Below are 14,644 nucleotides of genomic sequence, written 5' to 3' on the forward strand. Positions count from 1 at the left end.
GACTTGTTCTGGGACCTGGCAGTTTATTAAATATGTATCCTACGTACATAAAAGTATTCATCAGATACACTAAACAAGGGTGGCTGGTAATCTGTGATAAATTATAAACAGACAATGAAAAATGAAAACAATCAAAACTGCCTAAGGTGTGGGTAGGAGGAAAACTTACAGAAAACTGTAGATCTAACTTCAGAAGCTAGAACAATTTTGCAATTAGAAAATGTGCTTAATGTGTGTTATCTAACCATTGGTTCAGCCCAAGTTTTTGACTTGCATGTCAAACAAATTGCTCAGTCTAGGAAAAGACAAATGTAACCTGCCTGTACTAATTTCAGACCTCTTCATTTTTGATGTCCAGATTCATATTAATGAGATAAATATTGATGTTAAGTTACAGAACATGTATTCTTGGTTTTTACTCCATTCACTATTTGTGAGGAGTGCAGCCTCCTGATTGTGGAAATTGTGTTTTTAAAAATGATATGTAAATCAAATAGGATTTCTAAAACAGGATGCAATATTTCAAAGGCATAACAGGGTGCTTCAAACTCTTATAAGTGAAAAGAGAAAAGTAAGTACGTTACATTTTAGGTCATTAATGTAATTGATAAATAGTTAAAACCCAGAGCTTCTAACTGTACAACAAAGAACATACTGTTCCACAAAACTTACAACACTTCAATTATGAATTTCCAGTAGTTTACCCTTTTACCTTGCTGTAAGCTACAATTAGTGGCTAACTGCTATAGAATGTTTTTGAGTGAGGTCACACAAGTTCGTTGCTCTGCTTTTTGGCCCTTATTAATAAAATCCATGTTTCTTTTCTTTGTTTACTACTAAAAGGAACAGTTGTAGTGATCTGCAAAAATCTTGTAGTTATTTTTTTTCTGTTAAAATTAGCCATGCTTCTTGCTCTCTTGATCTTGTAATTGTTTCACCACACATCCCTTGAAAGATGTCAGCCGCACATCTATCTCACCTTGCTCAAGCTTGAGGCAAAAACAATAAAATTGTTTTTTAATGGCTATGACAAAACCTTTGAACAATAAAAAAAAAAGAAGCAGAAGAAGAGCTTTACAGTGATGTAATATCAATTCCACAATTTCTACAGAAACGGCTATACTGTATTCGGTCACAAATCGACTAAAACCAAGAAATCTGCAGACTTTGACCAGGACCAGTGCTCCCCAAAAAATTTAAGCTCAGCTTATCAAGAAATGGTGACCAGATCACACCAAGCCAAATCTGATATAAATAAATTTATATTACAAGCTGAATTATGCACACATTTGGATCTACTGGAGTACAGACGTTGAGATGTCAAAATTAACAGGTATTATAGGTAACAGAAGACGTCTATATGTGGTGAAAACATTGGTGATATCGGGTACGTTATACCTCGTGTGCCACTTTTTTCTTCTTACCACATATTGCGATCATCTGCGATCTGTTATGGAATAGCTGCACAGAAAAATTTTCTTTAGCTGCTCTTTGAAAGCTCTAAAAGATAGCGCTGCTCTAATTTTGTCCGAAATTGTGTTTCATAATTTGGTACAATGTACTTGGGCCCCCACGATCCTAAGATATTCCAGGCAAAATTCAATACAATGACATTCAGGCATAAATCCATGTGAAGTAGCCTTACATCTCATTAACACTGGTACTTAATAACAGGATTACATAACTGAAAATATTAAACAAATATACTCGCCTCATCCCAAGCATACAGCTCATTGTAGCAGAATTGTGATATACACTTCCGTGTACATTTAGTAAGTTCAAACCCAACAAACCCTTGACAGGTTATAGTTTCACAATCTTTTTCCAATGGCGAATACCTCTTGGCCTGAAAAATATGACAGACGGAGGAGTTCTTGTGACAAACAAGGAATTTTATTATTAACGTAATTAGTTTTATTTTGTTTTCATCAAAACAAGAAAACCTTGGTCTACAAGTTTAGAGTACTTCTAAAATTTACCTCAAATTTACTTTCGAACTAACTTCAACACAGTTTTACTTACTTCCCGAAAATATACTTCCACACTCGAACATAATTCAACTAAACGAAATAGGTGCAACCAAACTCAAGCGTTATTGGGTTTCAAGTAAGTGTTCAAAGAAATTTTGAATTAGTTTCACCTGTTATTCCAACCTCACGAATTTCTTCGCAAATTTAACCAATACTCACTAGCCTCTGTTTTTTCCTGAAAGTGTAATGCTTGTATCGAAAATCTTTTGCATCAGAGAACCTTATTAGCAATGCACTACAAAGTAGCAAAACCAAAACATTCTGAAGCTTTCTAAAAACCATTTTCATGGCTAACGCCTCCTGTGCTTGTTATGGACTGGCGACCATAAATACAGGAATGGCTCCGACCTGTGATTGAATGATAAAAATAGTAAAAGTTAATAAGTTATATCTTAACTCCTTGCTCATGGATATTGTTGACCGCGTGTCTCGAAGCGGAACAATGAAATATCAATGTAAAAACACCGATGAGTCAAACAAGAAATGGCTACTTACATAACGAAGAGAAGGCAGAGTCTATCTTGTTCAGCGAGGTCGTTAAGCGATATTCCGGCGATGAAAAAGTCATCCGCTGACAAGCTCCGCTGACAAGCTCCGCTGACAAGCTCCGCTGACAAGCTCCGCTGACAAGCTCCGCTGACAAAACTCATTTAGTCAGTTTAGTCGGACGACCAGAGACTAGAGCCATGCGTGTATTTAACCTCAGACAGGAATGGCTTCAACTCATGCGTATATTAATTTTTTTCGTTCTGGCTCGATAATTTATTCACTGAGATGAAAACTGAAGAGCGATTCATTAAGTTCTTCTTATGTTGAAGTCTATAGTGCTTGCAAATGAAGCCCTCTTTCATTACTACAAGGCCATGTAGGTTCTTAGTTTTAAAAATAATGCAGCAATTGCGTGTCACGTTTGGAAAATCACGCAATGTTGCGTGACGCTGCGACCGATGTTTTTAATTTACAGTATGCTCTGCCAGAGAAATATGGCTTGGCCGCAATCGAGGGAGTTTTTTTCGTGGAAAACTGATTTTTTAGGTTATTGTTCACATGAAGGACAAATCTATTCATCGGGCTCTTCATCTGTTTTTGCAGTCAAACCAGTGGCAGTAGCTCTCGCACTGAATTGTGTCGAAGTACCTTGACTGTTTTCAGTGATGGAACAAGAAAGAGTACAATGATTTTATAAAACTTGTTCTAAAATTAATGAAGGCTGTTCATCACATGACGCTGTATTGGAACGAGTAAATCTCGTTTACTATTGTATCACACTACTGTTTTAGACAAGGTATTTATACCACTTTAATTTAAGAAAGAATAAGTAGAACATAAACCACATTTTCTGTGAAGTACACGAGCCATCCTAACCTAATTTGCCAACTGCTTTCCAGGAATCATCTGTAAAAAACGTAGGTCCAGCCAAGCCTATATGGTCATTGACCCCCGCAATAGCAGCCAACAATAGCTTATAAATATAGGCGTTCAGTCGTAACTTGTAAAACTCCCTGAAGAAGTTTTACAGTTGCTGTTCGCACAGCGCTGCTTACTAGTTTAGTTTTAATTTTTTTCCAATTTTTTTTTTAATTGTTTAAAAAATTATTAAAACATTATTGAAAAAAAAATTATTAAACATTTGAGTCGGAGCTATTCCTGTCAGCGATATTCCTTAACCTCTGCTTTTGTTGTTTCGGGACATCTTCGGTCATTTAACGCTTAGTAACGATTTTTTCGAATGCCTTCGAATGTTACATGGAATATTAACAGGTGATTGCACTGTTTTTCGGTGCTAACTTGATGTTTCTCTCATAGTGTACTACGATAAATATCATACAATCATTTCACAATGGCGCGTGAAAAAAGAAAGCTTTACCTTGCAGAAATGTCTTAAAAGAAGTGATCGGTGCATCAAGAAAACTTAGAGGAAAAATTGTTTTTCTTTAAAGAGAGAGCATTTTACCGTTTGAATCAGCTAATTATTTCTAGTAGATCCGAAGATTTAATTTTTCAGTTCCAACCGTGGCACCGCAACAGATGATAGTCATCTCAAAATAATTTCACAGTGGCGTCTCCGGCACTTAATTGAAAAAAAAAAAGACTTTTTCCATGCAGAAATATCTGAATAGATTTGATCTGCACATCGTGAAAACTTAGAAGAAAAATTTCGTTTATTCGAAATTGATCATTTCAACCAGCGACAAATACTCAGAAGAGCCGCTAAATTTGCGAAGCGAGCAGGTCCAGAATACGTTGAGTTCAACAGGGTGACGCCATTCGATGGAATGGAGGAGTGGTGGAATGGTGGAATATTCTACATCGGGATATATGGGATTGCCTTATTGTAAGAAACAAAAGTCTCACAAAAATGAATTGCAATGAAATGAGAAAATGATTTGTAATTAACAAGCAAATCAAAATTTAAAAAAGGCTAGTTTAATCATTATTGGAGCCTCCGGACAAACCGACAGAGGAACAGTGAAGTTCTTGAACTAGCCCCTACAAATTATTATCACTATTACTTTTGTTATCATCATCATTATTATTTTATCACTAATATGATTATTTGTTACCATTAAATTAGTAGGTGAGAGTCAATTTTTCAGCTATGCTCAATGGTTGTCTTCACGCGGCAGGGACTGGATCACAGGAAGGTTACAAATTGATCTTGACTAGTTCCCAGTGCTTTTGGCCTGATGGTCTTCAACCCAAAACACTCTTTACCTCATGTTCATGTCCTCCTCACCTAAATTATCTGATATCAATAATTGCTAATATGAACTAAATTATCAGATATATATAATCTAAATGAAGTGTGTAGCACTGGTACCTAGGAAGGTATGTCCGATAGAGGACTGGGTTTCATTCCTGTAAAACATGGCGGAATCCACGGAATCAAGTGAGTAATGACCCTTTTTGACGTTTTTCAGCAAAAGCGTTCCTTTTCCTCTTGAGTTGTACTATTTATTTTTAAAATAAAATTCATCTAGATCGTGGCAAAGAACGAAAAAAGCGACCTACGCTTTTAGAGGTGCTGGAAACAGCTCGAAAAATACTGAGAAGAGATGACCACGGGCAACCCTCTCCTTCTGCATCAACTGGCACGGTTATGAGAACTCGAGCCCCGGCAGTGTACCATTTTTCGAAAGATTCACGTACAGGACGACGCAAGACTCACTGCCAATATCGCCCAAGAAGCAGCGCAGCAGCCAGCAAAAACGTACTTCAGCTGACAGACGTCGGACTCGCGAATGATACCGACGTTCTAGGTATTAACACTAGTATTAATCAATCCTAAATTAGCTTGAGCGATGTAGTACATGTATATCTTTAAGCTTAATTATTAAGATCGGGTGAAGATGTAAGCTTCTTGGACACGTGTATTCCTTTAGATTCTTTTTAATGTTTACATATTAAGGATTTACTCGGAATTTATATGGGATTGAGTCTCTATTCTTTATTAACTCGATAATTAAGTTCTACTGCGAGGGAGTTTCAATAAACCTTCTTCTTCTTCTTCTTCTATAATAATGTATAATGTATAATAATAATAATAATAATAATTATTATTATTATTATAGTAATGATGATGATGATGATAATGATGATAATAATATTAATGACAAAAATAATTGAGATTTATATAGCGCAAGTTCCATATACCCTCACAAATAGAAGAGAGCTGAGAAGGCTATAATTTTGTTCCTGCCAAAGCCAGTAAATTCTTTGATAATAATTTTAGTATCCTAAATTAATGCTGTTTTTAAAAGTGTATTCTTCAATTTAATTGTTTCATCATGTAAACCAAATAAACTACCGAATTTTGTTAAGTTTATCATATTGGAGGTGTAAAGATATACACATGGGTATAGAAAACAAGTTTGTTCTGGTCATTAGAGCAAAATCTTATAAAAGTTGCATTGCCACCCAATTTTTTAGACATTGATTCCTGTTCGGACAGCGGTGTGGATCCGCCATCATCCTCAGCTGAAACAAGTATGAATTTTTTTGTCATCTATTATTATTATTATTATTATTATTATTATTGTTGTTGTTGTTGTTGTTGTTGTTAATATTATTATTATTATTATTACTATTATTATTATTACAAAATTTCATCTGTTGCTAATTCACTTTTATGTTTGCAATAGTTAATTTTGATTTCAAAATTACATTGATAAACATTTAGTGGATCTCAGTTTAAATTTAAAACAGCAAGTTGTAGTGGCTTTATAATAATGCATTAGATGAGAAAGGTATTTTGTAGCCTTGTTGCTTTTATTAGATATCTTTATCATTTATCGTCATCATCATCAATCATCAATTATTATTTTATTCCAGCTAATTTGGACAGCATTTTAAAATCAGCTAATGAACTCTTAAAGGAATGGCGTGCATCAAAGTCACCAAAGCAGAACTGGGGCCAACGCACTGCCATCTTGAATGAAAATTGGGAGTCTGTGCGTGCTCTCTTGATGAATGCTGTAGTATCTGGTTATGCAGTGGATGAGACCCAGTGCATGAAATGTTTAGAACATATAGCCGAGGTCCGCTGTTACGACTGTCACACATACACAAGATTGTGTGGCCATTGTGACCAGTTGGTCCACGAAATGCAGCCATATCATGATCGTGATGGGTCAACTGGTGGCTTTTTCAAACCAATCCCACCAACATTGTCTTTGGACTCTAATGGCAAATGGGTTTTAGTCGGTAAGTACAGCATTAGTTAGCAGCACATTATCCTTAATGATATGTACTATAAAATGCTTTTTTTTACTTGTATTTTGAAGCACTGTTGCTGTTGCGGCAAACGAACATCAAGGCTCGATGAAATGCCAAGAAAATCGTGACCGGAGAAAAATGCCAACCAAATCCAGGGAATATATTACAGGGACATAACTTTAATCAATCTCGTAAACTGTAAACGAATTTAAAAAGGGACTTATATAATAGATTGTATTCAATTAAACACGTGGCGACTTAACAGCGTAAATGAATCTAACATAATAAAGGAACTAATAAATGAACCAAATGCTGGCTAAACACAAAATATACATACAAATAAGGACGAAAGAGCTTGCTCGAAACGAGATAAACAACAAAAAGGTGAAAACAACTTACATATCAGTCCCTATACGCCGGTGGCTTGAAATCACACTTTATAAATTAACTTTGTATGTACTCCGAACATGAACAGGCGATTAATGAAAGCGGGCGAGAAAAACTATTTAAAGGAATCAAATGGCACAAAGGCCAACTGTAACGCAAATGTCACGCAAGTTCGAAAGTCACGCATTTACAGTTGCAATTACATTTTCTTTTTTGCTTATAAACTGCAATACAGCTATATAGGTTTTGCTGTGGGTATCGCAGCTAGTTTTGAATTCCATTAAATGGTTTAGATTCTGGGGATACAAATTGTCAATATTTTCTTTTAGATCGTTTTTTACCATCATGAAGCGCAAGTTTGGTCTGCCCCTACTGCAACAGTTCAAAAACTATCCAAAGAGTTGGAAAACATAATCGTTGCATTGTTATTAATTTAAGGGGTAAGATTTTAATTCATTCATGTTTTTTAATACTAAGCATAGAAAACTCTGCTACAGTCATATGAAAACTATTATTTAAAGTATCATTTGTTGTTTATAAAATTATGCAGTTAATTGAGTGAGTGAACCACACAACTGAACAGGCTATGTAACACTTCATCACATGTTAGCCTTACAAGAAATTCAAATACTTAGAAAATTGTCACATCAATTGTAGTAAATGTTGTTAAATATCACAAGGTACCTTTTGACATTTTGGCATTTGAGTCTTCTCCTCTCTTTTTAGGTAGGTTTGATATGAACCATGTCCTGTTTAGATGCCTTCAGTGCCAAAAAGACCTACCCACATCCAATCCAGTTGTTGTTACTCAGCTTGGATTTTGGCCTGGTAGTGTCAGCAACATGACCTATGTTTTTGATCCAGAGGTTTTTTTACACTGGGATCTGTTCCAGAAGGAAAGTCCTGGTTGTTCCGAGAGATCTTATCTTACATCTCTGGAACAGTTTTCTTTAAGAAAAAGAAGGGTATGTTTTTCCTACAATGCTGAGTACTAAATTATTAAAACCCCTTTTCTATGCATTAAGGCCCTATTTCCCTCTTAGGGAAAAGGAAATGGTGATGATGATGATGATGATTCTATGAATTAACTGCATGAAGCAGATATCATATTATATAATTATATTCGTGGTTATAGTCAACTACCTCTTAACAGACGCCTTTATAGGATGGACACATTTCTTAGACGGACACCTTCTGTTTGTCCCGTACTGTAACTAAACGCCTCATAAGACAGACACCTCTCCAAGATGGATAACCCCCACTTTAAAAACCCTCAATGGACACTTGTGAAAGATAGTTTTATGTGAATAATACCTCAAAACAGAAATGTATGTACTGAATATGAAAAGAAATCACTATTTAGAGAAGCAAATTTCTTGTCACGTAACTAAATATGTCAAGAAGAATTAGTAAGGGCATTACAATTTCAAAAATTCGCACAAAGGCAATGAATTTTCCAATAATATTGTGTTCCAGTTTGTAGTTTTTATGACTTAAAACACGCTAAATACAGTTGTGTATTCATTGTGCATCAGCATCTTCAGTTAAGCTTTATTATCTCAGAATCGCTGGTCTCATGTTACCTCTATAAGTTTATTCTTTTTATTTAAAAAAACTTGATGTATAGTTACTGTAAGGCAAACTAAATTTCCCTGAATGTTCCCTCTCTTACTTGTTACCATGTTCGTGGACAAAATTTTCATCTCAGCCTGGCCCTTTGTTGTTAAAGTCATTGAAATTTCATGCAAATTATCCTGCAAGTGCAAGTCATTTTCGCTTACCAATAATATATATTTTATTTCATGTCTTTTAGGTTGGAACCATCAACAGTAATTCCTTTTCATGTGCTTTTAAGGAGTGGAAATATTGCCAGTATAAGGTTAATATTTTACGCCACATGGATTGGATGAAGTGCCCAGCTTGTGAAGACTCTCAACATTCAGTCCATGTGGATGGAAATATGAAGCTTTACAGATTCAAGTCTGCTGGATCATGAGTGCTCTGCAAAACCATTTTCTAGTTCTTAGGACTTCCTTCAAGACTTAAAATGTACCCTTCTTGGATAGTTTCCCAGTTCAAATGTCTTCTTTCAATAACCTTAACATTCATTTGTCCATCTGCCAAAATGGATATTGTTTAGTACATTAATATATAATTTTACTAAGTTCACATTTCTGACTAGTTGTTTCATTTTCTAGGTAGTAGTTAATTAAAATTGTTTTATATGCAGTGTATTTTTTTTTCAGAAGACAAAGAGATTGTTTCTATGGTGATGTCTTTGTTGCCTCAAACACAGAGGTTGACAAGCACATTCAAAAAGTGTATCAAGGCTCCAAACACAGTGTAAGCAACTATTCAAATTTCCCAGAAACTATCGGCTGTTAATATTTTTATGAGCCAAATGAATAAGTGATAGCAGTTCCTTTAGTTATCAAGGGAAAATAAGGTTGCGGGTAGTTTTAAAGCATGATAACTGTTTTTTTTTTTTATCTAATTACATGTTGTTATCATGTTGTCAACTTTGCAGACCAACAAACAAGATCAGAACAATTGTGGTGAAACTAACTGGCGAGCAGCTAGTAATACACTGCGCAAGAAAAAAAATCTTTCAGAGACTGGATTGGAAATAGCTGGATGCAGACACTCACTGGCACAGAAGGCTGTTAATATGATGTATGGAGAAATTTATGGGTATGCCCACTATCTTCAGAAATCATATTTTATTCCAAAACAGGTGAAGTACTTTTGGTATGATGTTGTTTGCAAGTTCTGGCCATGGCTTCAAAAGCATGATGGTGAATCGGCGAAAAATATGAAACCAGCATTATCCGTGATGCATGCCAAGGCCCACTCATGGTCTTGTCAGGTGGGTTATTGCTGAAACTGAATTAATTTTTTGTTGAACTTCTCCAGAAATATGTTTTATGAATAGACAATTTCGCATTTCAATATTAATAATATTAAAAGCAATTACAATTACAATTACATTTACAATAACAATAATAATGATAATAATAATCTTAGTATTTCTATAGTACAAATTAACCCATAATAGTTCATACTTCTTTCTGCTTGCAATTGTTATTTTTATGATTGCAATTTTTACTTTAACCTCATCACCAGCAGCAGTATAGAGTTATACACTTTTTCAATTCATGTGATCTTCAAACAAGAAGTGAGATATTATTGACCTGTAGATCAGAGTATGACTATGAGAATCCATACCAGTTGTCTCCCACTCAACTGGTCATCAACAGAAAAGAGTGTACGCTCCAGGGAGCATATCTGCATTGAAATTAAAAAAAAATCATACTCATACTTTTTCTTGATCTCGTACTTGTACTGTTATCAATGGTTGTTATTTATGGCAACCACAAAATCAGTATCTGCCAAGTGCCATTTCACCAATTAATGTAGGCTGTAAGTGGTTACTTCTCTGCTTTCTTACTCAGAGGTCAGTGTTATAGGATTAGTAGAACAAAGAAATTTTTCTGATTTTCCATGGTAGTTTCATGATATAAATAAATTACAGGACATATCAATGGTGTTTCTATTCTTTTTTGATATTTAAATTGTGCAGGTTATCTGGGGTGGTAGATGGCAGAATGGTGCTTCTGCAACCACTGGAGAGGAAGTGGAGCAAATAAACAGCCATTTCTCTCGACTAGGCACCAGTACTAAGCATATGCTTCCTGAAGGTATCTTAAGTTATAAATGTAACTATTAACATCTAATTTGTAGGTTTTCTTGTCATTCAGCTTTAAGTATTACCATACTTACACCTTAAGCATCTACTGTTGTCAAGTTAAGAAAAAACAGGTTAGAAACATAGTAGCACATACACTGGTTACAGCTCTTAGTTGCCATTCTTTAAGTGTTGGGGGTACTGAGTAAGTCACGCCCAGCTTAATTGAAGGTTTGCTGTTTTTCCACTTTCATGCCATAATCTTCAGTAGAAGGTTTTTTCTTTCAATGCCAAAATGTAGTCAAGTATATATATATATATATATATATATATATATATATATATATATAAATTTTACATTTACGAATTGTATAGAATGGAAACTTCTGAATCAAGTCAAATAAATGTTTAATTTTTTGATTTTTCTCTCTTTTTTATTTGTTGACCTCTTTTTTTTTTTTTCTTTTGTCATACACAGGACGAGAAGAATTGCTCACAGAGCATGCCCTGCAGTGGAATCGTAAAAAGGTTGAAAGATTGCCTCAGTCTCTGGCAAAGCGATACACAAAGGTATAGGTATCATTATTTTAGCAGTAAGAAGCTTGTGTGGAATTCGCTTTAAGCCCAGTTGAAGTATGACAGTTTAACCTTTTTTTTTACGTTATAGAGAAATCTGTTACTCTCAGAGATATTTTCCTTTGTGGTTTCAGTTGTATTTTTTTAGATCATAGTTATTCAAGACATGCTTGTAACTTGTTTGTTAACACGTTGGCAGTGCATTGAGGGTAAACCAGTGTACTGTTCATTTTGCTAAGCATTTTAAGAAAATGTTGTACACCCCTCATGCACTTAGTGTCAAGTCTTGCCTCCACAGGTGAAGATGCAGCTATCCACTATAGAAAGTGAACTTTCAGGGATCCTCAAGGAGCTTCATGTTTCAGCTGATGTGCTGTCTTCCTGGAAGGAAGAGATCTATCGTGCTGCCTAGAGTAAGATTTTTGTTGGTACTTAGCCATCACTCCTGCCAAGTTAATAATGGTATTACTGAATATTTTCCACATTATTATGGAGATCTAAAGAAGTCTTTTTTTTTTTTATATGTATCACTTTGCATTAACATGAACTGGTATTCTATTATTCTACATCATTGCTATTCTTGGAGAATTTATTATTGCTATATCGACACATACTTACCTTCTTTTAATACTCTGTTTCAGAAGAGCAGAGTTCTCAGTCCTCCATAAAAGTAATTATTTCACCGCAAGAAAAAGAGTTTTTGATAAAGACATCACAATCTCAAACCATGCCAACAAGGCTTAAGAACCTGTGTGAAGCTGCCAAGGAGTTGTATGGCCAGCTGTATGACCCAGTAGTTGCAGGATCTACTGCTGGTCATGAAAACGTGGCATGCACAAATGCTGGAGAAGTAGTTAGTGATGGAGAAGAGATTTTGGTGGAAAAAGTCTCTACCCATTTAAGAAATCGGATGGAACGTCACCACTTCTCAATTGCTCAGATGGTGTACAACATGGCAAGGCTGGGAGGTTAGTTCTGACTAGATATATACAGTAGAGACCACGCTACTCAGACACTCATTTCCCGTGGGAGAGGAAGAACAATTTTTGTTAGCGGGGGTTTGAGTTAGCAGGGCAGATACTCTTCAAAGACAGTAAAGACCTTATTTAAGTAAGTTTTCAACAGTTTTTTTTTTTAACCTTCAGGCTAATTGGTGAATTCCTGTTATCATAAAGATTAAAGATACCAACCACTCAAGCAACTGACTCTGAGTTGACTCTTACTGAGTTCTAGTTACCAGGGTTAATTAATTTGGATGACATTTGAGGCAATGGAAGACAAAACTAGTTCGAGTTTGCAGGGAGTTCAAGATAGCAGATAGTAAATAACTGACAAAAATAGGGTCAAAACTATGGAGAATTAAAATTTGTTCAAGTGAATGGGAAATTCACGTTAACTAAGTCCGAGAAAGCGGGTTTCTACTGTTATTTTACCCAAATTAGTGTCAATGAGGTTTATTACCTTTATCATTATCGAATAAGTAATCCTACGCAGTTTACTTGGCAATGACATCTAGACAATGTCCAAACGTTGCTTATTACGGTAGCTGATTTTAGTGTTAAATTATTATTATTATTATTATTATTATTATTATTTTTATACCTTGTTACAGTTTACACGAGAAATAAGAGACTAGAACAGAAAAATCTGGCTATTCTTTGTTACCCCCCCCCCCCCTACAGTCATTTATTTTATAGCCGTACCTAGTAGACTTTTTTGTATATTAGATTCCAGTAAGCAGAGGACAAGGATTCGGCGAAAAGTTTCCATTGAGAAGGAATTGTTGCAGAAGGTTGTCACAAAGTATAATCAACTGGTTGGGGAAAGTGCCAAGGTTTCCCTAGAAAGCATTGAGAATGGAGTCTTCCCGTGACATGTAACTGTTAGCTCAGTGGATGACCGTGGTAAGAACAACTGCTTGTCCCGCATTTTTCTTTAGTGATTATGTAATTGCCTCACGGTTTTAAGCTATTGCTGATCAATGCTTAGTTATCAGTTGCATTATTTGACAACTGCAAGATATACTAGTAGCCCGTCTTTCCATGTTAACAAGTTTTCCTACAGTTTTCTGAAACGCTGTTTTCGATTCTGTTTAGATTTGTAGCTTTCATCTGGAGTAGTTTTATTTGTTTGTTGTTTTGATGTTAAAACCACCTTTATTTGTACAATGTAGTTCCTCGGAGTACAAAGAGAGCGGCAGTGGAAAAGCAAATGGAAATCGATAGGTTCAAAGAGGAGCTTCCGCTGATAAAGAGAGAGATGAACTCCTTCATTTCGTTCTACAAGGATCGAATCATTCCTGAAATTGATAAGAAGAAAAAGGAGTTACAAATTTCTTTAAATGGTAACAGTGTATACTATGCCATGTCCCATTTCCATAGCAAAGAAATTTAACACTCCAACTTCTTTTTGCTTATTTAACACCTTAACTCTTAATCTTGAAGTGGTTTTTCCCGTAAGGTTTGGTTAAACTTGCCGAGATAGCTTTGGCGAGTAGTAAGACCTATTACACCTCCCTACTACTTTAACGATGATCAAAATTTAAAGTTAAACAATTTTCCTCTTTTGCATCATTAAAATTTTTTCCAACCTAATTTTTGGCGTGGAGATTATTCATTTGGAGATTGACTCATTTTATTGTTAGATGCCGAGGATACAGGTTCTCAAGTGTGTCAATTAGATGAGGATTGCACTACTGCAAGTGAAAACAACTTTGTGGAAAGAGTAAGATGCGATAAGGCGTATGCTTTATACTTTAGATGCTGGATCTGTCGTACTTTGTTTCTTGGTGCTGTTAAGTTTTTCAATATCATTGGTGATGTAGCTGTCCATGGCTGCCGTTATGAATAAATCGAAGGGTTGGAAACACCTTGGAAAATCGACTACCTCTAGTTACGACCACCACTGTTAATAGAAGCTCTCGTAAGCGTCTGCTACAACTTTTGGAAACCATCAACTGGTCTTTTTCCCTTTCAAGCTCTCAGAGGTTCTGAGTTGTATTGCTACTTGATCACATTACCTGTTATACAACTTTGCTTTATAAATCTTGTTGATGGGAATGTCCAATGTAAAATTAAAGATGATTTACAAACAAATAAGGAGTGTTACTCAAAGACCAAGGTGACCAAGCTTTCAAAAAGATCTCTCAAGCTCCCGAAATTTCTTGTTTCAGCGTGTAGTCGCTTACAAGAGCTTTGACTGTAGGGTGCATTCACGCACGCACGCACACACACACACATACCTATCATTG

At 35.5% G+C, this 14,644-nt stretch overlaps 2 protein-coding genes across 3 annotated transcripts; one reads left to right on the plus strand and one right to left on the minus strand.

Moving 5' to 3' along the window:
- Window positions 1-6: 6 nt before the first annotated feature.
- LOC113670284 (uncharacterized) lies at window positions 7-2,652 on the minus strand. Its single transcript, XM_089213534.1, has 4 exons — window positions 2,526-2,652; window positions 2,190-2,378; window positions 1,712-1,846; window positions 7-989 (listed from the first exon to the last, which is right to left on the minus strand). Exons 2-4 carry the CDS (start codon window positions 2,316-2,318, stop codon window positions 897-899), a joined length of 357 nt encoding a protein of 118 aa, XP_089069660.1. The 5' UTR covers window positions 2,319-2,378; window positions 2,526-2,652; the 3' UTR covers window positions 7-896.
- A 2,066-nt stretch (window positions 2,653-4,718) lies between these two features.
- LOC149042704 (uncharacterized) lies at window positions 4,719-13,986 on the plus strand. Of its 2 annotated transcripts, XM_089213532.1 has the most exons (13): window positions 4,720-4,920; window positions 5,012-5,290; window positions 5,961-6,017; window positions 7,860-8,098; window positions 8,947-9,125; window positions 9,380-9,476; window positions 9,661-9,999; window positions 10,714-10,831; window positions 11,297-11,388; window positions 11,693-11,807; window positions 12,036-12,362; window positions 13,122-13,298; window positions 13,568-13,986. In XM_089213532.1, the coding sequence occupies exons 1-10, from the start codon at window positions 4,899-4,901 to the stop codon at window positions 11,804-11,806; spliced, it is 1,536 nt and encodes a 511-aa protein (XP_089069658.1). In that variant the 5' UTR covers window positions 4,720-4,898; the 3' UTR covers window position 11,807; window positions 12,036-12,362; window positions 13,122-13,298; window positions 13,568-13,986. The 2 variants fall into 2 exon arrangements, with proteins under 2 accessions (XP_089069659.1, XP_089069658.1); XM_089213533.1 differs by lacking the exon at window positions 13,568-13,986 and having other exon boundaries at window positions 4,719-4,920; window positions 12,039-12,362.
- The last annotated feature ends 658 nt before the right edge of the window (window positions 13,987-14,644 follow it).

The sequence above is a fragment of the Pocillopora damicornis genome, chromosome 7, assembly GCF_964200805.1.
Source record: "Pocillopora damicornis chromosome 7, jaPocDami1.2, whole genome shotgun sequence".
Lineage (NCBI taxonomy): Eukaryota > Metazoa > Cnidaria > Anthozoa > Scleractinia > Pocilloporidae > Pocillopora > Pocillopora damicornis.

Bases quoted from the DNA above. Each gene is read 5' to 3' on its own strand.
- LOC149042704 (XM_089213533.1), top strand. From the start codon at position 4,899: ATGGCGGAATCCACGGAATCAA. The intron at 8,099-8,946 runs GTATGTTTTTCC...CATGTCTTTTAG, and splicing joins TTTCTTTAAGAAAAAGAAGG to GTTGGAACCATCAACAGTAA. The intron at 10,832-11,296 runs GTATCTTAAGTT...TGTCATACACAG, and splicing joins TAAGCATATGCTTCCTGAAG to GACGAGAAGAATTGCTCACA.
- LOC113670284 (XM_089213534.1), bottom strand. From the start codon at position 2,318: ATGAAAATGGTTTTTAGAAAGCTTCAGAATGTTTTGGTTTTGCTACTT. The intron at 1,847-2,189 runs GTGAGTATTGGT...CATATTTTTCAG, and splicing joins TCAGGAAAAAACAGAGGCTA to GCCAAGAGGTATTCGCCATT. The intron at 990-1,711 runs GCGAGTATATTT...TTTTGCCTCAAG, and splicing joins AGCTGTATGCTTGGGATGAG to CTTGAGCAAGGTGAGATAGA.